This window comes from Salvelinus sp. IW2-2015, linkage group LG22 (assembly GCF_002910315.2).
Source record: "Salvelinus sp. IW2-2015 linkage group LG22, ASM291031v2, whole genome shotgun sequence".
In the NCBI taxonomy this organism is placed as follows: domain Eukaryota; kingdom Metazoa; phylum Chordata; class Actinopteri; order Salmoniformes; family Salmonidae; genus Salvelinus; species Salvelinus sp. IW2-2015.
Window position 1 is genome coordinate 10,865,481 of NC_036862.1, and position 16,573 is coordinate 10,882,053.

The following is a 16,573-nucleotide window of genomic DNA, read 5'->3' on the forward strand; positions in this document are numbered from 1 at the left end:
CACACACACACACACACACACACACACACACACACACACACACACACACACACACACACACACACACACACACACTTCCACATTAAGCAACTGGGAAAGTCTTGTGTGGGGTAAGTCACATGGACTTCTCTCCCACAGAAAACAACATTGCCCAATTACCAGTGCAGTGTCATCTGCTTCCCTTGTTGCCACAACACCCAGCTTCAGGCAGACTTCCCAAGACCCCCTGCGACCTTTGCCTTAGAGACCAGAGGTCAAACGCGCACAGAGCTCTGAGCATTACCTCGTCATGACCGAGGTATCAATCTGCTGTAGCAGGAGGATGCAGCTCAGAGGTCTGTATTAACGGGGGGAATTCCCCACCCAGACGCGGTCACGTGTGCCTGCTCGTTTAGGGGGCCAGTCTATAACGCCAGAACTCGGCTTGCGTGCCAGCAGAGTCGAAAATAGCCCCATCTCCATGACCGCTTTAGTTATGCATGGAAAGAGTTGCTAGACAGATAGGTGGACGAGCGGACGGACGGAAGCAGGTGGCCGAGGGCAGTCGTAGCGAAGGAGAGGATGGATGGAGGGGTAATTGAGTAGAAATAATAGCACTCGACACGTTGGAAGACATTTTAAGAGGTCAAAACCAAACCGTTTTAAAGGTATTTTACTGGAGAGGTAAGCCTCTGCATTGACATACAACGGCCCAGCTAGCCTTAAGCCTAGCCATGCAGGCACAGTGGAAAGACGTACACGGACACACACACACCCTGGTTACGCTTGAGTACTTTGCACACACACTTGAAGGCAGACAATGCGAGTGTTAGTCAACCTTGTTGGGGTCACTGCCGAAGCTGAGATACCTGTCTGACAGACGCACATCATATTTGCCTTTGCACATTCATTTTATTCACTATTGAGGACTCACTCTGACGTGGAGGATTTTACCCACATTTGTCACCCGCAAATATGTGTGTGTGTATAGGTTGAATGTGTGCAATTGCATACAGTGTAGTGCTTACACCTGTAGTGTGTTGGGGTCAATTCCATTTCAGGTGTTCAACTGATACTCCAATGGATTCCAATTCCGAGTTTACTTCCTGAATTGAGTTAAAATGAAATCGACCCCTACCCTTGTGTTCATTGGCACGTGGGTGAGTGTTATTCAGAGAGGTACGGCACCTCTGGCATATCCAGTAACCCAACCCCGGCAGTAGCTCGGCCTCTTGGAAGATGCAACATGTTTCAAGTTCCCCAAGTCCCCAAACCCTTTCCTCAAGAGGCCAATCAAGTCATTGTTTCTATAAACAAGCTGCTCCTGGCTCTTTCCGATGTTCCAATAAGGACGTGTCATAATAATAATAATAATAAGCGTGACGGGTCATCAGACTGGGACAACAACACAAAAGCCCAACACACACCTGTTGCTCCTGCTGCACAATGTTGACTGTTGTGGGAGCATAGCCACTGTGACGAGAGGTGATTTGGTAGGAGAGGGAGCGAGAGATAGCGAGGGGGAACAGACAAGGATAGAGGGAGGGGAGTGAGTGAATGGATAGAGCGAGTGATGGGGGGGGACTGAGAGGGAGGGCGGAGACCAGAAGCGGGGTCTCATGGGACCTAATCAGGGCATGTTTCCCTTAGTGCTGTGCAAGTGGCTAAATGTGTCCTCAAATGCAGTTAGAGAGGGGAGGGCAGGGACTCATTATAACAAGAACAAATCTGGACTGAGCTGTGTTTTTGTATGATGTGGAGAACCTGGGGCACTAAGTGGCTTTAGTGAGTTCCTCTAAGTCATATTTAGTGTGGTGTGGTCAAGCTGTTCTGGGTGAGAGTTAAATTGAGACCCCGTAACCCTGAGAGGTGTGTGTGTACTGAGGGTGTGTTTTGTGTGTCCACAGGCCCACAGAGAGGGAACGCACAGAGAGGTTGATCAAGACTCGCCTCCGAGAGATCATGATGCAGAAAGACCTGGAGAATGTCACCTCCAAAGAGGTGGGTTGAAGATGTTGTGGCACACACTACTGGTTCTGGTTCTAACAGGTCATATACGGGTTCTAATGGGTTCTCTACCGGTTCCTCCTCAGATTCGCACAGAGCTGGAGATGCAGATGGCGTGTAACCTTCGGGAGTTCAAGGAGTTTATTGACAACGAGATGATCGTCATCCTGGGTCAGATGGACAGCCCCACAGAGATCTTTGACCATGTTTACCTGGTAAGAACACAGTCAAGGACTGCATGGCCCCTATTCCCTATATAGTGCACTACTTTTAAGTCGCCTTCCTCTTTTTGTCCCTTTTTCTGCCTGTTTGTCTGTCTGCTGATATCTGTAAGATTATCTGTCGAGTTTGACTTAATTCTGTTTTGTATCCAGGGCTCTGAGTGGAACGCTTCGAACTTGGAGGAGCTGCAGACCAGCGGGTAAGAGACCATTCTGAGTTGTCTATCATCATGTCACACTGTTGGTTACTGTGACAGTTGCAGCACAGTTTCAATACGGAGTCGAAGTTCCAGCGAGTGACATTCTCCGTTTCACTCCTTCAGTGTGAGGTACATCCTCAACGTGACGCGGGAGATCGACAACTTCTTCCCAGGCGTGTTTCAGTACCACAACATCCGCGTGTACGACGAGGAGGCCACCAACCTGCTGGAGTACTGGAACGACACCTACAAGTTCATCACCAAGGCCAAGTAAGAGCTCTGATTTGATGCACTTCATTAGGTGTCCTTGAGTGTCTTGAAAGCCGTCTGTCAAAGAAAATGTATTATTATTAAATAGGTTTCAGGGGCTTCTCTTTCATTTTAGAACATTTTTGTTTTTAGCACTATTTTTATTAAGTTCTGAATGATCTATAACAGGGGTATTCAACTCTTACCCTACGAGGTCCGGATCCTGCTGGCTTTCTGTTCTACCTGATAATTAATTGCACCCACCTGTTGTCCCAGGTCAAAATCAGTCCCTGATTAGAGGGCAACAAGCAGGGGAACTGGCTTCGAGGTCCAGAGTTGAGTTTGAAGGCTCTATACCATAACCATAAGACACTATTTCAATACAAGATACAATACTGTATATCATAATCAGTTTGTCTTCTGCATCTCTGCCTTTGTCCTCTTCACTCCCTCTCCTCTAACCCGTGCCCTGTGTTCCCCTATTAGGAAAGCAGGGGATAAGTGCCTGGTCCACTGTAAGATGGGTGTGAGTCGCTCGGCCTCCACGGTGATCGCTTACGCCATGAAGGAGTACGGCTGGGACCTGGAGAGGGCCTTCGACTACGTCAAGGAGCGCCGCGGCGTCACCAAGCCCAACCCCTCCTTCATGAAGCAGCTGGAGGAGTACCAGGGTATCCTGCTGGCCAGGTAGGTGCACACACACACAGCTCTCACATTCTGGGCCCCACACACAGCTCTCACACAGACACCTTTCCTCCATTCTCCGCAGTAAACAGAGGCACAACAAGTTGTGGCGCTCCCACTCGGACAGCGACCTCTCAGAGCGCCACGAGTCTCCCCTGTGTAAGACGGGCCCTCAGAGCCACACCCGGGGCCTCTCACACCCACACAACAACAACAATGGACCTACGCCCTCCCTGCAACACTTCCTGCTCCAGGCGCTTGGTGCTGCCAATGACCCTGACAACAAGACCGAGGGCTCCCACATCTCAGACACACAGTCGGAGCCCGTCCGACTCACCCGCTCACTCTCCCACTCCCCTGGCCCACCAGCCTCCAACGGTCTGTGTGACTCCCGGGAGAGCCTCTTTTCTCGAGTGCGAGGACCCCGCCAGGACTCTTTCCTCCCACCGGCGGTCACGGTGGTGCCCGAGGAGAGAACGGACAACTCTGCTCTGGCGGGTGTGGCCGTGACTGTGCCAATCACCGCCGTCCCCCATCCTCCCCCCTCACTGCATATCCTCCCTCCTTCTCCCTTCCCCCAGCCACTGGCCAAACCCCTCCATCTAGGTTTGAGCACACAGCTGTCCAGTCCTGTGCCTAAACAGAAATCCCAGAGTGTAGAGCTGACCCTGGATCTGCCTGACCTCAGCAGCTCAGAGGTCGTATCTCAGGCCACCCTGGAGTCCAGCGACGACTCGGACACCCTGGGACGCTCCCTGTCAGACCCGCTGAGCGAGAGGGGGGACAGTGTCAGTATGATGTCCCCAGGGGGGATCCCCATGGCCGTGAGCCCTCTCACCCCAACAACGCCTCGGTCTTTAGGACCCTACGCCAACGATGACAACAACAACCCCAGCGGCGGCAGCGACACAGACACTATCCTCGCTAACCCCGTCGACGCCACATGCGTCACCGCATCCTCCAACCTCGGCACGGACAGCATCGACTTCTTCAGCGCCCGTGAGAAATTCCTGGGCCTGTCCCAAGACGGAAAGACCCGGACTCTTTCCGAGCAGATGGCTCAGCGAACGCCTCAGTCGCGGTGCTCCAGCCAGGAGCTGCAGCCGCTGTCCCCCGAGAACCCTGCCGGAGCACTGCCACCACTGCCAAGCACAGAGAAAGAGGAGCAGGGAAAGGTGAGGCGGCCATTTTTATTTTATTTACACTGAAATTTGAATGATGAATGCCTGCGTCTTGTAGAGTGCCATCTATCTAATGCCTTAAGAGCTCCACAGCCCTGCTGAGAGTTACTGAGTGATTTTGAACAAGATTGTGATCTAATTCACTAATCCATTAGATAGGGATTGAGCAACACAATGATATATCTTTGGGGATGGTTTGTACAATACTGCCACCTATTGGAAGTATCGGGGCCCTACGTATCAAACGTCAGACTAGGAGTGCTGATTTAGGATCAGTTCTGCCTTTTTGATCACAATGAATAAGATTATCTTGTCAGGGGGACCTGATCCTAGGTCAGCGCTCTGAGGAGCTTGATACATACGACCCCAGACCTTTTGAGACAGCCGTTGTCGACAGACTTTGTAATAGTGGTGTCATTCTCTTTCTTTCTATAAAATGTCATTTGGTAGCGTTTAGTGACGCCGCCCAGCATTAATACACCGCTAACTGTGCTTAGCTATCATCCAAACCCTTCTCTCTGTTCCGTCTCCATCTCAGAGTTCCCCCCATACGGAGGACGGTAGCGACCGAGCCAGTCACGAAAAAGCCTCGTCGCCTCCCCATCATGACAACAGTGTGTCAGTCCGCCATATTGTCACGGAGATAGAGTCCATATCCCACCCGCTGGCGGCGGCGCCCCTCTCCTCTACCCAGCCGGCCCCCCGCAGCCCCCAGCAGCTGCGCCCAGACGACCGGGACGAGGAGACCCCATTGACCTCGCCCTCCTCCTACCCACAATCCCCCTCCACGCCTCCCTCGGACTGGCCGGCCGGCTCGGTGCGCAGGGCCACCAAACAGCTGGAGCAGAGGCTGAGGCAGGAGCTGGACTTAACTCTCAGCAACATGTCTACCCAACGCTCCCCTCTCCACTCCCCCAGTGCAGAGTTCCACCCCACGGGCTCCCCTCTCCATACGCCAAACACGGACTGCCCACCCCTCCTCYCTCCTACAACAGACTGCCCCGAGCAGCGTAGGCCTACCCCTGCTCCTGAGCAAGGAAGAACTCTGAACGAGGCTTTCACTGTGTCTGCAGAGCCCAAAGGAGAGACGGAGCAGGGAGGGTTTGTCGTCTCAGACATGGACGTTGCCCCAGCCCCTTCCTTCTCTCACTACCCAGATGCCCGCCACACCCCTAAGCCCATCCCAATCATCGTGCGCTCTTCACTAGAGCCATCTAAAGTTCAGCCCCAGTCCCCCCCTGCACTGCTGCGGCTGGAGGGGGTGACGGCCCTTGACTCAGACACGGATGGCCCCTCCCCTCCCCACCACGGAAGGCTGGCCCTGGCACGCAGCAGTGAGGAGCTGGAGAAGATCCAGGAGACTCTGAGGGAGCTGCAGGCCTTCCTGTACGAGGCGGGGGGCCTGGGGGCTGGAGAGAGACCRGGTCAGGGGCAGCATCACAGGGAAACTCCCGTGTGGCAGAGGGCCATGGAGATAGAGGCACGGATCCGCCAGGCGGGCCTCACGCCCCCCTCTTTGATGAAGCGCTCAGCRTCGCTGGCCAAGCTGGACTGCCTGGAGCTGTCAGCCAARGACCTGAGTGACTGGGACCTACGGCCCACCACCGCCAGCCCTCACGGACCKCCATTGATGCCCACCCATCACCCCTGCTCCCACCATCACCCCAGCCCAGACGATGTCTCCAAGAAGCAGCGGGTGTTGTCCCGGAGCCCCCCCACCACCCCCAGGGCCCCCATAGGGYGGGTGTACCCACTGGACTCAGACAGGACTGATAYGGGCTCCCAGAGTGCAGGGAGTGATCCACCCTGTCTCTCCTCACCTCCATGTCTTGTTCTTCAAGGGGAGGAGGAGCTAGAGACAGGCCTCTCCCCCCGGCTCACCCGCACCCAGTCCCCTGCGAGCGCTCCCGACGTCACTATGACAACCGCGCAGCAGCAGCCCCGCGGGAAGAGTCACCCGCTGCGGCGGCTCCGCAAGGTTGCCGACAAGAAACGGACTGCCACTGTTCTCTACCACACCATGTGACCTCACTGCACTCGGCCCGAGGGTGTCTGAGTGTGTCTGAGTGTGTATGCGTGCGAGTGTGTGTGCGTGTGGTGTCCTAGGCCCTACATGTGCATTATGGTCCAGACTGTCCCCCTTGGGCCTTGTCTGTAATGTGTGTGTGTGTGCACTGACTAGCTGTGTTGGACTCTGTAATCTGTTAGTGTTCAGGTGAATGCTGACTCTGGAGGTTTGTGTTACTGTAGGTGCTTACCCCCCCCCCCCCCCTTTTTATGGTTTCTAAAACAGTTGTAATTTCTACAACTAAAAAGAGGGGGCTGTTTCTCAAAAAACATGCACTTTACTCTCTTGTTTTTACCTTTTATTTMACCTTTTTTATTATTTTCCAGGGTAGTGTTTTTGCACTGATTCTATGGTAGCCTGTCTGTGTAAGTCACATCTTTTTATTCTTTTCAAGACAACGTTGATCTTTTTTTATCCTGTTCTTAGCTGTGACTATTAAAGAAACAAAAGTACGTATATCATGACTCCTGTGATTCCTTATTGAATTCAAGAGGATGTTTTTTTAGGAGATCCCCCTGGGGTGCACTGCGTTCAGTTGTAAACGCTGTGGCGTGTTGCAGATAGGAATGTCCTGAATAGATATGACATGGTTCCTTAGTCTACATGTCAGAGAGGCATGTTTGTTCCACATAACATATTTCTATCCGAACATTCCTCAAAGTTGTGCCCTGCTGAACTCAGCCCTGTTTCAACAGCCCCACCTTATGTTGAGGATCTGTCTTTACATCCCCCATGTGGACAGGACAGGAAGTGCCAGTAAAGTTGGGAAGGAGACGCTGGCTGGCTCTACCTTATTTTGGTTTTCTGTGATTCCTCGCATTTCATCTCCTCACCTTCCTCTCAAATGTATTGGAGAAGGTCCAAGGTCCCACTCTGAAGTTTTTATCCAATGTGTTTTGAGAAATATCCAGCCTCTACATGCAAGTAATGTTTCCCAAAGGTAGTGAAGTCTGCACTGCAGAATATTTAACGCTGACAATTTTACTCCCCCGGTTCATCGATTTTTAATTAAAATAGTCTCGGATTTAGGTTTCCAGCCTCCCAGATGACGCAGAACCCTGTGTAGATCAGACGCTATCATACTGGAAAGCGTTCAAATAATCTGCCTCGTATGAATGAACCGTAACGCCTGCCCCTAAAACTCAGTTTAACTAAAATGTTGAAATATTTGTGAAATAGTACACCAAAACATTTTTAATGGGTTTATTATGCAAGTTCAATATTTGGTCCTCCGCAATGTCAATAATGGAGAGGAAATTGTTTTAAATGAGGTGTCTCATCCTTGGTGCAGATGTTTAGCTCCCTCCTGTATACTGGAGATGTTTACATCCCAAATGGCACCCTATTCACTACATAGTGCACAACTTTTTGGCTATGGCCATATGGGCCCCGGTCAAAAGTAGTGACTATATAGGGAATAGGGTGCCATTTTGCATTTGGGACGCATGATATTTACCCTCCCCGTCTCTTTTTAAGGATTCTCCACGCGTTTGCAGCACTGAGCCCCTCTTAGCGGTTTTAATGTTGTTCATTGAGGTTGCCTCTATTCCAGACTGCCGACAGCTGAATCATATTGGATTCTTTGGCTGGATGCTACATATAATAGCACACTTCATTACAGTGTTGTCTTGTCTTCCCAAAATAACAGGAGCCAAAGGGCCCTTGGTTGTCACTGTAAACTGTTACCTGTGGCGTGAAATGATGTCAAGTACGTTGAAGCGCCGCCAGCAAAATCAGATTTGTTTTTAAAGATGGTGGATGTGAATGGCGCTCAAAACAGCCTCTCTGTCTGGTTCCTAGGCTGTGCTTGTGCTGTGCTTTCACTTCTGTCAGTTGGTGAGCTGGCTAGTAGGTAGGGTATCAATCACCCAATTATGTGTATAAACCCTGGATTGCTGATGCTATGTAATGGCCAATGAGAGACTTTGACGCCACCGGCCGCCATATTGGCAGTCCTCCATAGGAATGAATGGAATTCTACGGTATTTCAATAAATGTTTCAAAGACAAAATGACATGTTTAAGTCGCTCTGGATAAGAGCGTCTGCTAAATGACGTAAATGTAAATGTAAATGTTTAAGCATTTCTTTGTTATAGTGGGGATAGTAACATTAGTACTCTATTAAAAAAAAGTACTTTAGTGACCAAAGTCAGGATGCCCATTTGAAAGATGGCACTCTACACAGGGCAATGTCCCCAATCACTACCCTGGGGCATTTAAAAAGAGTGCCTCCTACTGGCCCTCCATCACCACTTCCAGCAGCATCTGGTCTCCCATCCAGTGACCAACCAAGATTAGCTTCACAGGCAAGCCAGCAGTGGGATGCAGAGTGGTATGCTACTGGCACAGAATACAGTATATTCAGAGATCAGCCTTGGTACGGTTGTCATTAACTCAGTGGTGGAAAAAGTATTCAATTGTCATACTTGAGTAAAAATAAAGATACCTTAATAGAAAATGACTAAAGTGAAAGTCACCCAGTAAAATACTACTTGAGTAAAAGTCTAAAAGTATTTGGTTTTAAATGTACTGAAGTATCAAAAGTATAAGCCATTTAAAATTCCATATACTAAGCAAACCAGATGGCACAATTCTGGACGGATAGCCAGGGGCACACTCACGCTCAAACATAATTTACAAACAAACATTTGTGTTTAGTGAGTCTGCCAGATCAGAGACCGTAGGGATGACCAGGGATGTTCTCTTGATAAGTGTTTTCCTCATCATCAAAATGTAACGAATACTTTTGGGTGTCAAGGAAAATGTATGTAGTAAAAAGTATATTTTCTTTAGGAATGTAGTAAAGTAAAAGTTTGCAAAAATATAAATAGTAAAGTGCAGATACTACTTAAGTAGTTTTTTGGAGTACTTTAAAATATTGTTGCCTAAGTACTTTACACCAATGTATAAACTGCAGTGAAGATTATGCTGCTTTATACAGGTTATTGTATTGCCTGTTCTATGATGACGTCCAGAGTAATTCTTAAGGACTTTTTCTTATCGTATAATTTTAACAGAACGTAGAACATCACTTTTAGACACTGGTTTGGTCCTGGAGATAAGTTATCTGATAAGTTGTGAATTGCTTGTTTATTAATGAAACAGGAATACCACAGATGTTWAAAAAAAAGTAGTTTTATTGACTTCCTTACATACGCCACAAAATGTTTCATTGCCTTTAGCTCCTACTTTGTGAAAACCAGACACTTATTATTATTTTCATCTGGCAAGCTAAACAATAAATAAGAGTATGAACCAGACTTCTAATTTGTGCTGATGTTCTTTGTTTTAATAGTTTTTTTTAAGTTAAAAAAACCAAGCAACTTGGGACACCTGCCCATTTAATGTATATCGCRGACGTGTCTCCACCAGTCCCCATTTGTCATCTCTATTTTCTCCATGTCTCACCTCTCCCTTCATAACAGAAACCTACAATATATGTGCTCCCTGTAAGAACCTCRGTGAAAAAGATGGATCTACACTGAACAAAAATATAAACGCAACATGTAAAGCACTGGTCCCATGTTTCGTGAGTTGAAATAAAAGATCGCAGAGATTTTCCATACGCACAAAAGCTTATTTCGCTCAAATTTTGGGCACAAATTTGTTTGCATCCCTCTTAGTGAGCATTTCTCCAAGATAATCCATCCACCTGACAGGTGTGGCATATCAAGAAGCTGATTAAACAGTATGATCATTACAAAGGTGCACCTTGTGCTGAGGACAATAAAAGGCCACTCTAAAATGTGCAGTTTTGTCACAACACAATGCCACAGATGTCTCAAGTTTTGAGGGAGTGTGCAATTGACATGTTGACTGCAGGAATGTCCACTAGATCTCTTGCCAGAGAATATAATGTTTCATTCTCTACCATAAGCCTCCTCCAATGTCACGTTTTTTTTTAGCAATATGTCCAACTGGCCTCACAACCGCTGACTACGTGTAACCATGCCAGTCCTTGACCTCCACATCTGGCTTTTTCACCTGCGGGATTGTCTTGAGACCAACCACCCGGACAGCTGATGAAACTGTGGGTTTGCACAACCGAAGGATTTCTTCACAAAGCTCATCTGCGTGCTCGTCATCCTCACAAGGGTCGTAACCAACTTCAGTGGGAAAATGCTCACCTTCGATGGCCACTGGCATGCTGGAGAAGTGTGCTCTTCACGGATGAATCCCGGTTTCAACTGTACCGGGCAGATGACAAACTGCCTGACCAACTCTATGCGAAGGAGATGTGTCGCGCTGCATGAGGCAAATGGTGGTCACATCAGATACTGACCTGTTTTCTGATCTATGCCCCTACTTTTTTTTAAGGTATCTGTGATCAACAGATGCATATCTGTACTCCCAGTCGTGTGAAATCCATAGATTAGGACCTACTGAATTTATTTCAATTGACTACCTTATATGAACTGTAACTCAGTAAAATCGTTGAAATTGTTGCATGTTGCGTTTATATTTTTGTTCAGTATATATTCATTCATGTGTAGCCATATAGTGTAGGTCATGGTTATATTAGCCCCTCTGGAGTTCAAAGGGTGAGCAACAGCAGCTGTATGGTGGTAGTACACATTGAAAGGTATAGGATGCTGCACCTGTTGTGAACAGACAAGCTGCCAACGGATCAGTCTCCTGTCATAGTGTTATCAATCTATTAACATGAACTCCTGTCATGGTTTATCATATTAACATGAAACTCCTGTCATGGTGTTACATATTAACATTGAAACTCCTGTCATGGTGTTATCATATTACATGAACTCCCTGTCATGAGTGTTATCATATAATCATGAACTCCTGTCATGGTGTTATCATATTATCATGAACTCCTGTCATGGTGTTATCATATTACATAACTCCTGTCATGGTGTTATCATATTAACATGAACTCTACAGGTTTATTATTCTATCTACATATTAGAACCATAAACAGTCATCAAGATTCCATCCAGTGTAAATACAGTACGTTTCGATTTTGCGCAAATCAAAGGGGGGGGGGGGGAATGCAGCAATCTATTAAAAATGAGGAAGTAACAGAGTATTTCAACATCCCACCCCACTTGACCCACCTGACACGCACACAGAGGGCAGTATTCATTAGGGCACACTATAGCAGAATTATTTGCAACAGTAAACGAAAACAAGTGTTTCTTATTAGACAATTTCAAGTAGTCCGTTCCTGTTTCATTACATTTTCTTTCGTTTGGTGCCTAATGAATAAGACTGTGAAGTGGACACAAACCCTATTAACGCATGGCCTTCACACACAAAAACAATTTGTATTACCCTAGCCCCACTGATGTGGTCGGTCAATGTAGCATTCCATAAAAGTGTTTCTTCTTGTTCCTTGTTGTAAACTTGCACTGACTGCGAGTGRAGAGTGGCACCAGAGAGTAGTGAGTCTGTACTGTAGCGGTATCAGCACTGTAGAGCCCTGTTGTGCCACACAGACAGGCTCTTATTGAAGGAGCACAGTGGGAAAGGGGATATGGGACGGTCGGAGGAGCAAGGCTGTCACAGCCAGGAGTAGGGTGCTCCTATTGACTACCTTCTCTGCACCTCCTTCTCCTCCTTTCCCATACCTCCTACAGCCCATCTGGCCAATCAGGCTCTCATTTCTCCATGAGTGACAGCTGGATGATCCGCTGCAGCTCCTCCTCCTCTTGCCGTCGCCGTAGCTCGGCCTCTGCCTGCTCCCGTGCCGACAGCTCCATGGCCAGGCGGAGCTGCTGGTCGTAGCTGCAGGCTGCTGGGGGCTTCTTGGTGGGCGTGTTACAGAGACTGGCTGGAGGGCAAGGCCTGTGCTGAGGAGTCCTGGAGGAGGGGGAGGGTGTGGGGGAGGAGACAATGGGGTTGGAAACCTGGTTATTGCATAAGGAGAATAGAGGAATTGACAGTGACAGTGGAAATGGTTGAAAAATATGGTGGACCTAGATTTATTTTGACAGGACTTAATTTGAGTAAGAAAGAGTGGTTGTCATGTGCACGCACGTATGTATGTGTACATGCAAACACACACCAACACAGAGACACACATACACACACAAACATAGTTTTACTATCCTTGTGAGGACCAAACAATTGATTCCCCTTCAAAATTGTAATTTCCCCTAACCTTAAACCCAAACCTAACCCCTAATTCTAATTGTAACACTCAACCTAAACATTAATTCTAACTGTAATGCTCAACCTAAACCCTAATTCTAACTCTAATTGTAACACTAAACCTAACCCCTAATTCTAACTATAATTGTAACCCTAAACCTAACCCCTAATTCTAACTATAATTGTAACCCTAAACCTAACCCCTAATTCTAACTATAATTGTAACGCTAAACCTAACCCCTAATTCTAACTATAATTGTAACGCTAAACCTAACCCCTGAGCCTAAAATAGATTTTTTCTTGTCCGAATTTTATCCTTAGTACAGGTTAGTAAAAACGCACGCACGCACGCACGCACGCTCCAACAGGTATATCTCACTGGCCACCCCCAAAGCTAATTCTTCCTTTGGCCGCCTCTCCTTCCAGTTCTCTGCTGCCAATGACTGAAACGAACTGCAAAAATCTCTGAAGCTGGATACTCTTATCTACCTCACTAGCTTTAAGCACCAGCTGTCAGAGCAGCTCACAGATCACTGCACCTGTACATAGCTCATCTGTAAATAGCCCATCCAATCTACCTCATCCCCATACTGTATTTATTTATTTATCTTGCTCCTTTGCACCCCAGTATCTCAACTTGCACATTCATCCTCTGCACATCCTACCATTCCAGTGTTTAATTGCTATATTGTAATTACTTTGCCACCATGGCCTATTTATTGCCTTACCTCTCTTATCCTACCTCATTTGCACACACTGTATATAGACTTGTTCTACTGTGTTATTGACTGTATGTTTGTTTACTCCATGTGTAACTCTGTGTTGTTGTATGTGTCGAACTGCTTTGCTTTATCTTGGCCAGGTCGCAGTTGCAAATGAGAACTTGTTCTCAACTAGCCTACCTGGTTAAATAAAGGTGAAATAAAATAAATAAAACACACACACACAAAACAAATGGTGCTAGTTTGAGTTGATTTAGCATGCAGTGTATTGTTTCCAGAGAGGGCATACAGGAGAGAGGCAGATCTACTATATATCAGTGGGGGCCAGTCACTCAGAGTGTATCTACTGTATGAGGTGGGGGCCAGTCACTTAGAGTGTATCTACTGTATGAGATGGGGACCAGTCACTCAGAGTGTATCTACTGTATGAGGTGGGGGCCAGTCACTTAGAGTGTATCTACTGTATGAGATGGGGACCAGTCACTCAGTGTATCTACTGTATGAGGTGGGGGCCAGTCACTTAGAGTGTATCTACTGTATGAGTGGGGGCAGTCCACTTAGAGTGTATCTACTGTATGAGGTGGGGGCCAGTCACTTAGAGTGTATCTACTGTATGAGGTGGGGGCCAGTCACTCAGAGAGTATCTACTATATATCAGTGGGGACCAGTCACTCAGAGTGTATCTACTGTATGAGGTGAGGGCCAGTCACTCAGAGTGTATCTACTGTATGAGGTGGGGGCCAGTCACTCAGAGTGTATCTATTGTATGAGGTGCAGGCAAAGACAACAGTGTGTGCATGAATGGGAGTGAGTCAACAGTGACATTGTGTGCTGTGAACGCAGCCAGGAAGCTCCCTGGACTCCAGTGTGCTGGAGAAGGGCGAGCCAAGGCTAAAGCAAACAAAGGCTGAGTAGGATAGCGAGTCGTGCGGAGAAAGCGCAGACCTTTGCAGGCGACTGGGGTCACAGGGAAGAGTACGTGTGCTGGGCTTGCTGTTGGTCAGCGCCTCCCAGATAGTCACCTATACACAGACCAGGAAGTAGACAGACAGAGTCAGAGAGATAGTCAGTCAACAAGACTCACCAAAGGCTCTTGTAATTTCAATGTTTCAATCTCAGTGTTGACACTGGATTATGCCCTAGGATACTGAGTCAACTGTTTGTCTAGCTAGCTGATAGGATAGATTTATACTACGTCTTTACAGTGTATCTGGTATTTGTAGATCTTTGCACAACTGTACACACTACTAATGCGATGTGCCTGTAGTTGATTAACATCCCGAACGAGCCCCTGAAATATGGTATTACTTTAGAGTTAAGGTTACGCAACTACCATACCTTATGTTCCACTTAGGAACGAAGAGGACTACCATCATACCATACTTCATGTTCATTAGGCACCAAATGGCAGGAAACAAACTAAAACATGTAGGGACTACCTGGACTTGCCCAATAAGAAACGCTCATTTTCATTTTCCGTTGCAAAAAGTTTTCCAACATTTTCTTTGTGTTCTTTAATTAACGAAGACGAGCCAGGTTTTGAGATGGCAGTAAGCCCTATGAGGGGCCAGAGTGAGTCTTCCCTATGAGGGGCCAGAGTGAGTCTGACCTGGTCGTACTCAGAGCCAGCCTCCAGCAGACTCTGTTGGATGGCAAACTGCAGCAGGTCCTCCTCCTCATCACCACGCATGTTGTTTGCCCTCTGGTTGCCTCCCAGCACAGTGTAACCCTGAGGGGGCTCGAACACACACGGGGGGATCTCCCCTCCACGACACGACGCTGCATAGAGGGAGAGACACGGCACAGGAGTGGTGGGATGTTATGGGTCATTCCTGAATTGCTGTGGCATTTTGGGTCATTCCTTGCCTTAGCAACAATGAAAAACACGTTAAAATGTCAAATAGTTACACATAATACGTTTTTTTATATTAACTGTTTATCAATGATACAACATAATGCAAGTAATTTATACTGCAAGACTTTATGTTTATGTATTGTTTAAAGTACTTAGAACAATTGGTTTGTCCAAGACGCGATGAGTAGAGTTGTAGTGACATGTTTTTGCGATAGAGATAGCTAGATATCTATTATTTTGAATGGTAAAAAGTAAACTAAAGTATTTAATATATTGTAAAGGCCACTAAAAACAAGAAGGCTATTAAAATAAATTCACTCATTATAAAGATACACAAGGACCTTGAGTATTCCCTCCAGTGGCAAACGGAGGGGGAGGGGTTTATATTAAAGAAAAATGATTAGCCAATCACACCCTTTTAGAATGTCATACTTTTGAAGATTCTAATGATAATTTGGTCATGTCTAAATACAAAGTGTCATTGGTGGTACTTAATTTAAATGAAGGGAAATTACATTGTGAGTAAAAATATGAATCATATCACTTTAGTAAATTATTTTGTAAAGGTTAATTACTCATGAATGATAGGGGATTTTATTTTATTATTTTTTTGCCTATATAGACATACCCAAATGTAAGTATTATTCATGAGCTGGCCATAAACAATAACTGMTAATGCTGCATAGTTTTAGAAAGGTCTGGAACTCACCTTTCTGGTAATAATAGTTATACATATCTGGGGTGTACTCACTTTTGAGGACACAAGCTCAAGCACAGAGTAGAAGTATTATGAAAATATGAAAACCATATATGCTTTTTTTCCTATTCAACAGAAGTGGGGCAACAGAGCTTGAGATGAAATGCTTTCTAAATATAGCTCCACTGAGGGAGTGGAAAGGAGAGCAGACAGATGGGCCTTTTTGGTGCTATAAGGTACGGACCCTACGGCGTTAACAGAACACTTTGTACGCCAAAATGTCAGTCGGAACCCGTCCACAACCATACTTAACATCTAAGAGTTAGATTTGAGCTGTGGTCTCCATTTAATAACATCCTCAATTTCCTAAAATGTGTCATTGGTCGTGTTACCGTCATTGGGGTTACTGCTGCCATATTAGATGCATTTAGAATGGGAAAATGTATCCAAATATATTGAAATAGAAATGAGGTTCATATTTTTCCAAAATGTCATGCCCAAATCCCACCTCAATTCACAAATGACCCTTATGTTATGTTATTCTGAGTCAAAGTGTTTCCTGTCCAACCAGGTAAAACACTGACATTGTCCTGGTCAAGTCA

At 46.7% G+C, this 16,573-nt stretch overlaps 2 protein-coding genes across 3 annotated transcripts in view; one reads left to right on the forward strand and one right to left on the reverse strand.

Moving 5' to 3' along the window:
- The window catches only part of LOC111949628 (protein phosphatase Slingshot homolog 2), a 45,657-nt gene extending 35,793 nt beyond the window's left edge, over positions 1–9,864 (forward strand). For both annotated transcript variants that reach the window (XM_070434025.1, XM_023966960.2), the window contains 7 exons: positions 1,887–1,980; positions 2,073–2,201; positions 2,361–2,407; positions 2,531–2,677; positions 3,143–3,343; positions 3,426–4,515; positions 5,060–9,864. In XM_070434025.1, coding sequence (XP_070290126.1) covers positions 1,887–1,980; positions 2,073–2,201; positions 2,361–2,407; positions 2,531–2,677; positions 3,143–3,343; positions 3,426–4,515; positions 5,060–6,547 — 3,196 coding nt within the window. In that variant the 3' untranslated portion in view covers positions 6,548–9,864. The remainder of the gene's footprint in view (positions 1–1,886; positions 1,981–2,072; positions 2,202–2,360; positions 2,408–2,530; positions 2,678–3,142; positions 3,344–3,425; positions 4,516–5,059) is intronic.
- A 1,463-nt stretch (positions 9,865–11,327) lies between these two features.
- The window catches only part of LOC111982540 (ankyrin repeat domain-containing protein 13B), a 33,480-nt gene continuing 28,234 nt past the window's right edge, over positions 11,328–16,573 (reverse strand). Inside the window, 3 exon segments of the mRNA XM_024014115.2 lie at positions 11,328–12,406; positions 14,365–14,441; positions 15,029–15,198. Coding sequence (XP_023869883.1) covers positions 12,205–12,406; positions 14,365–14,441; positions 15,029–15,198 — 449 coding nt within the window. The 3' untranslated portion in view covers positions 11,328–12,204.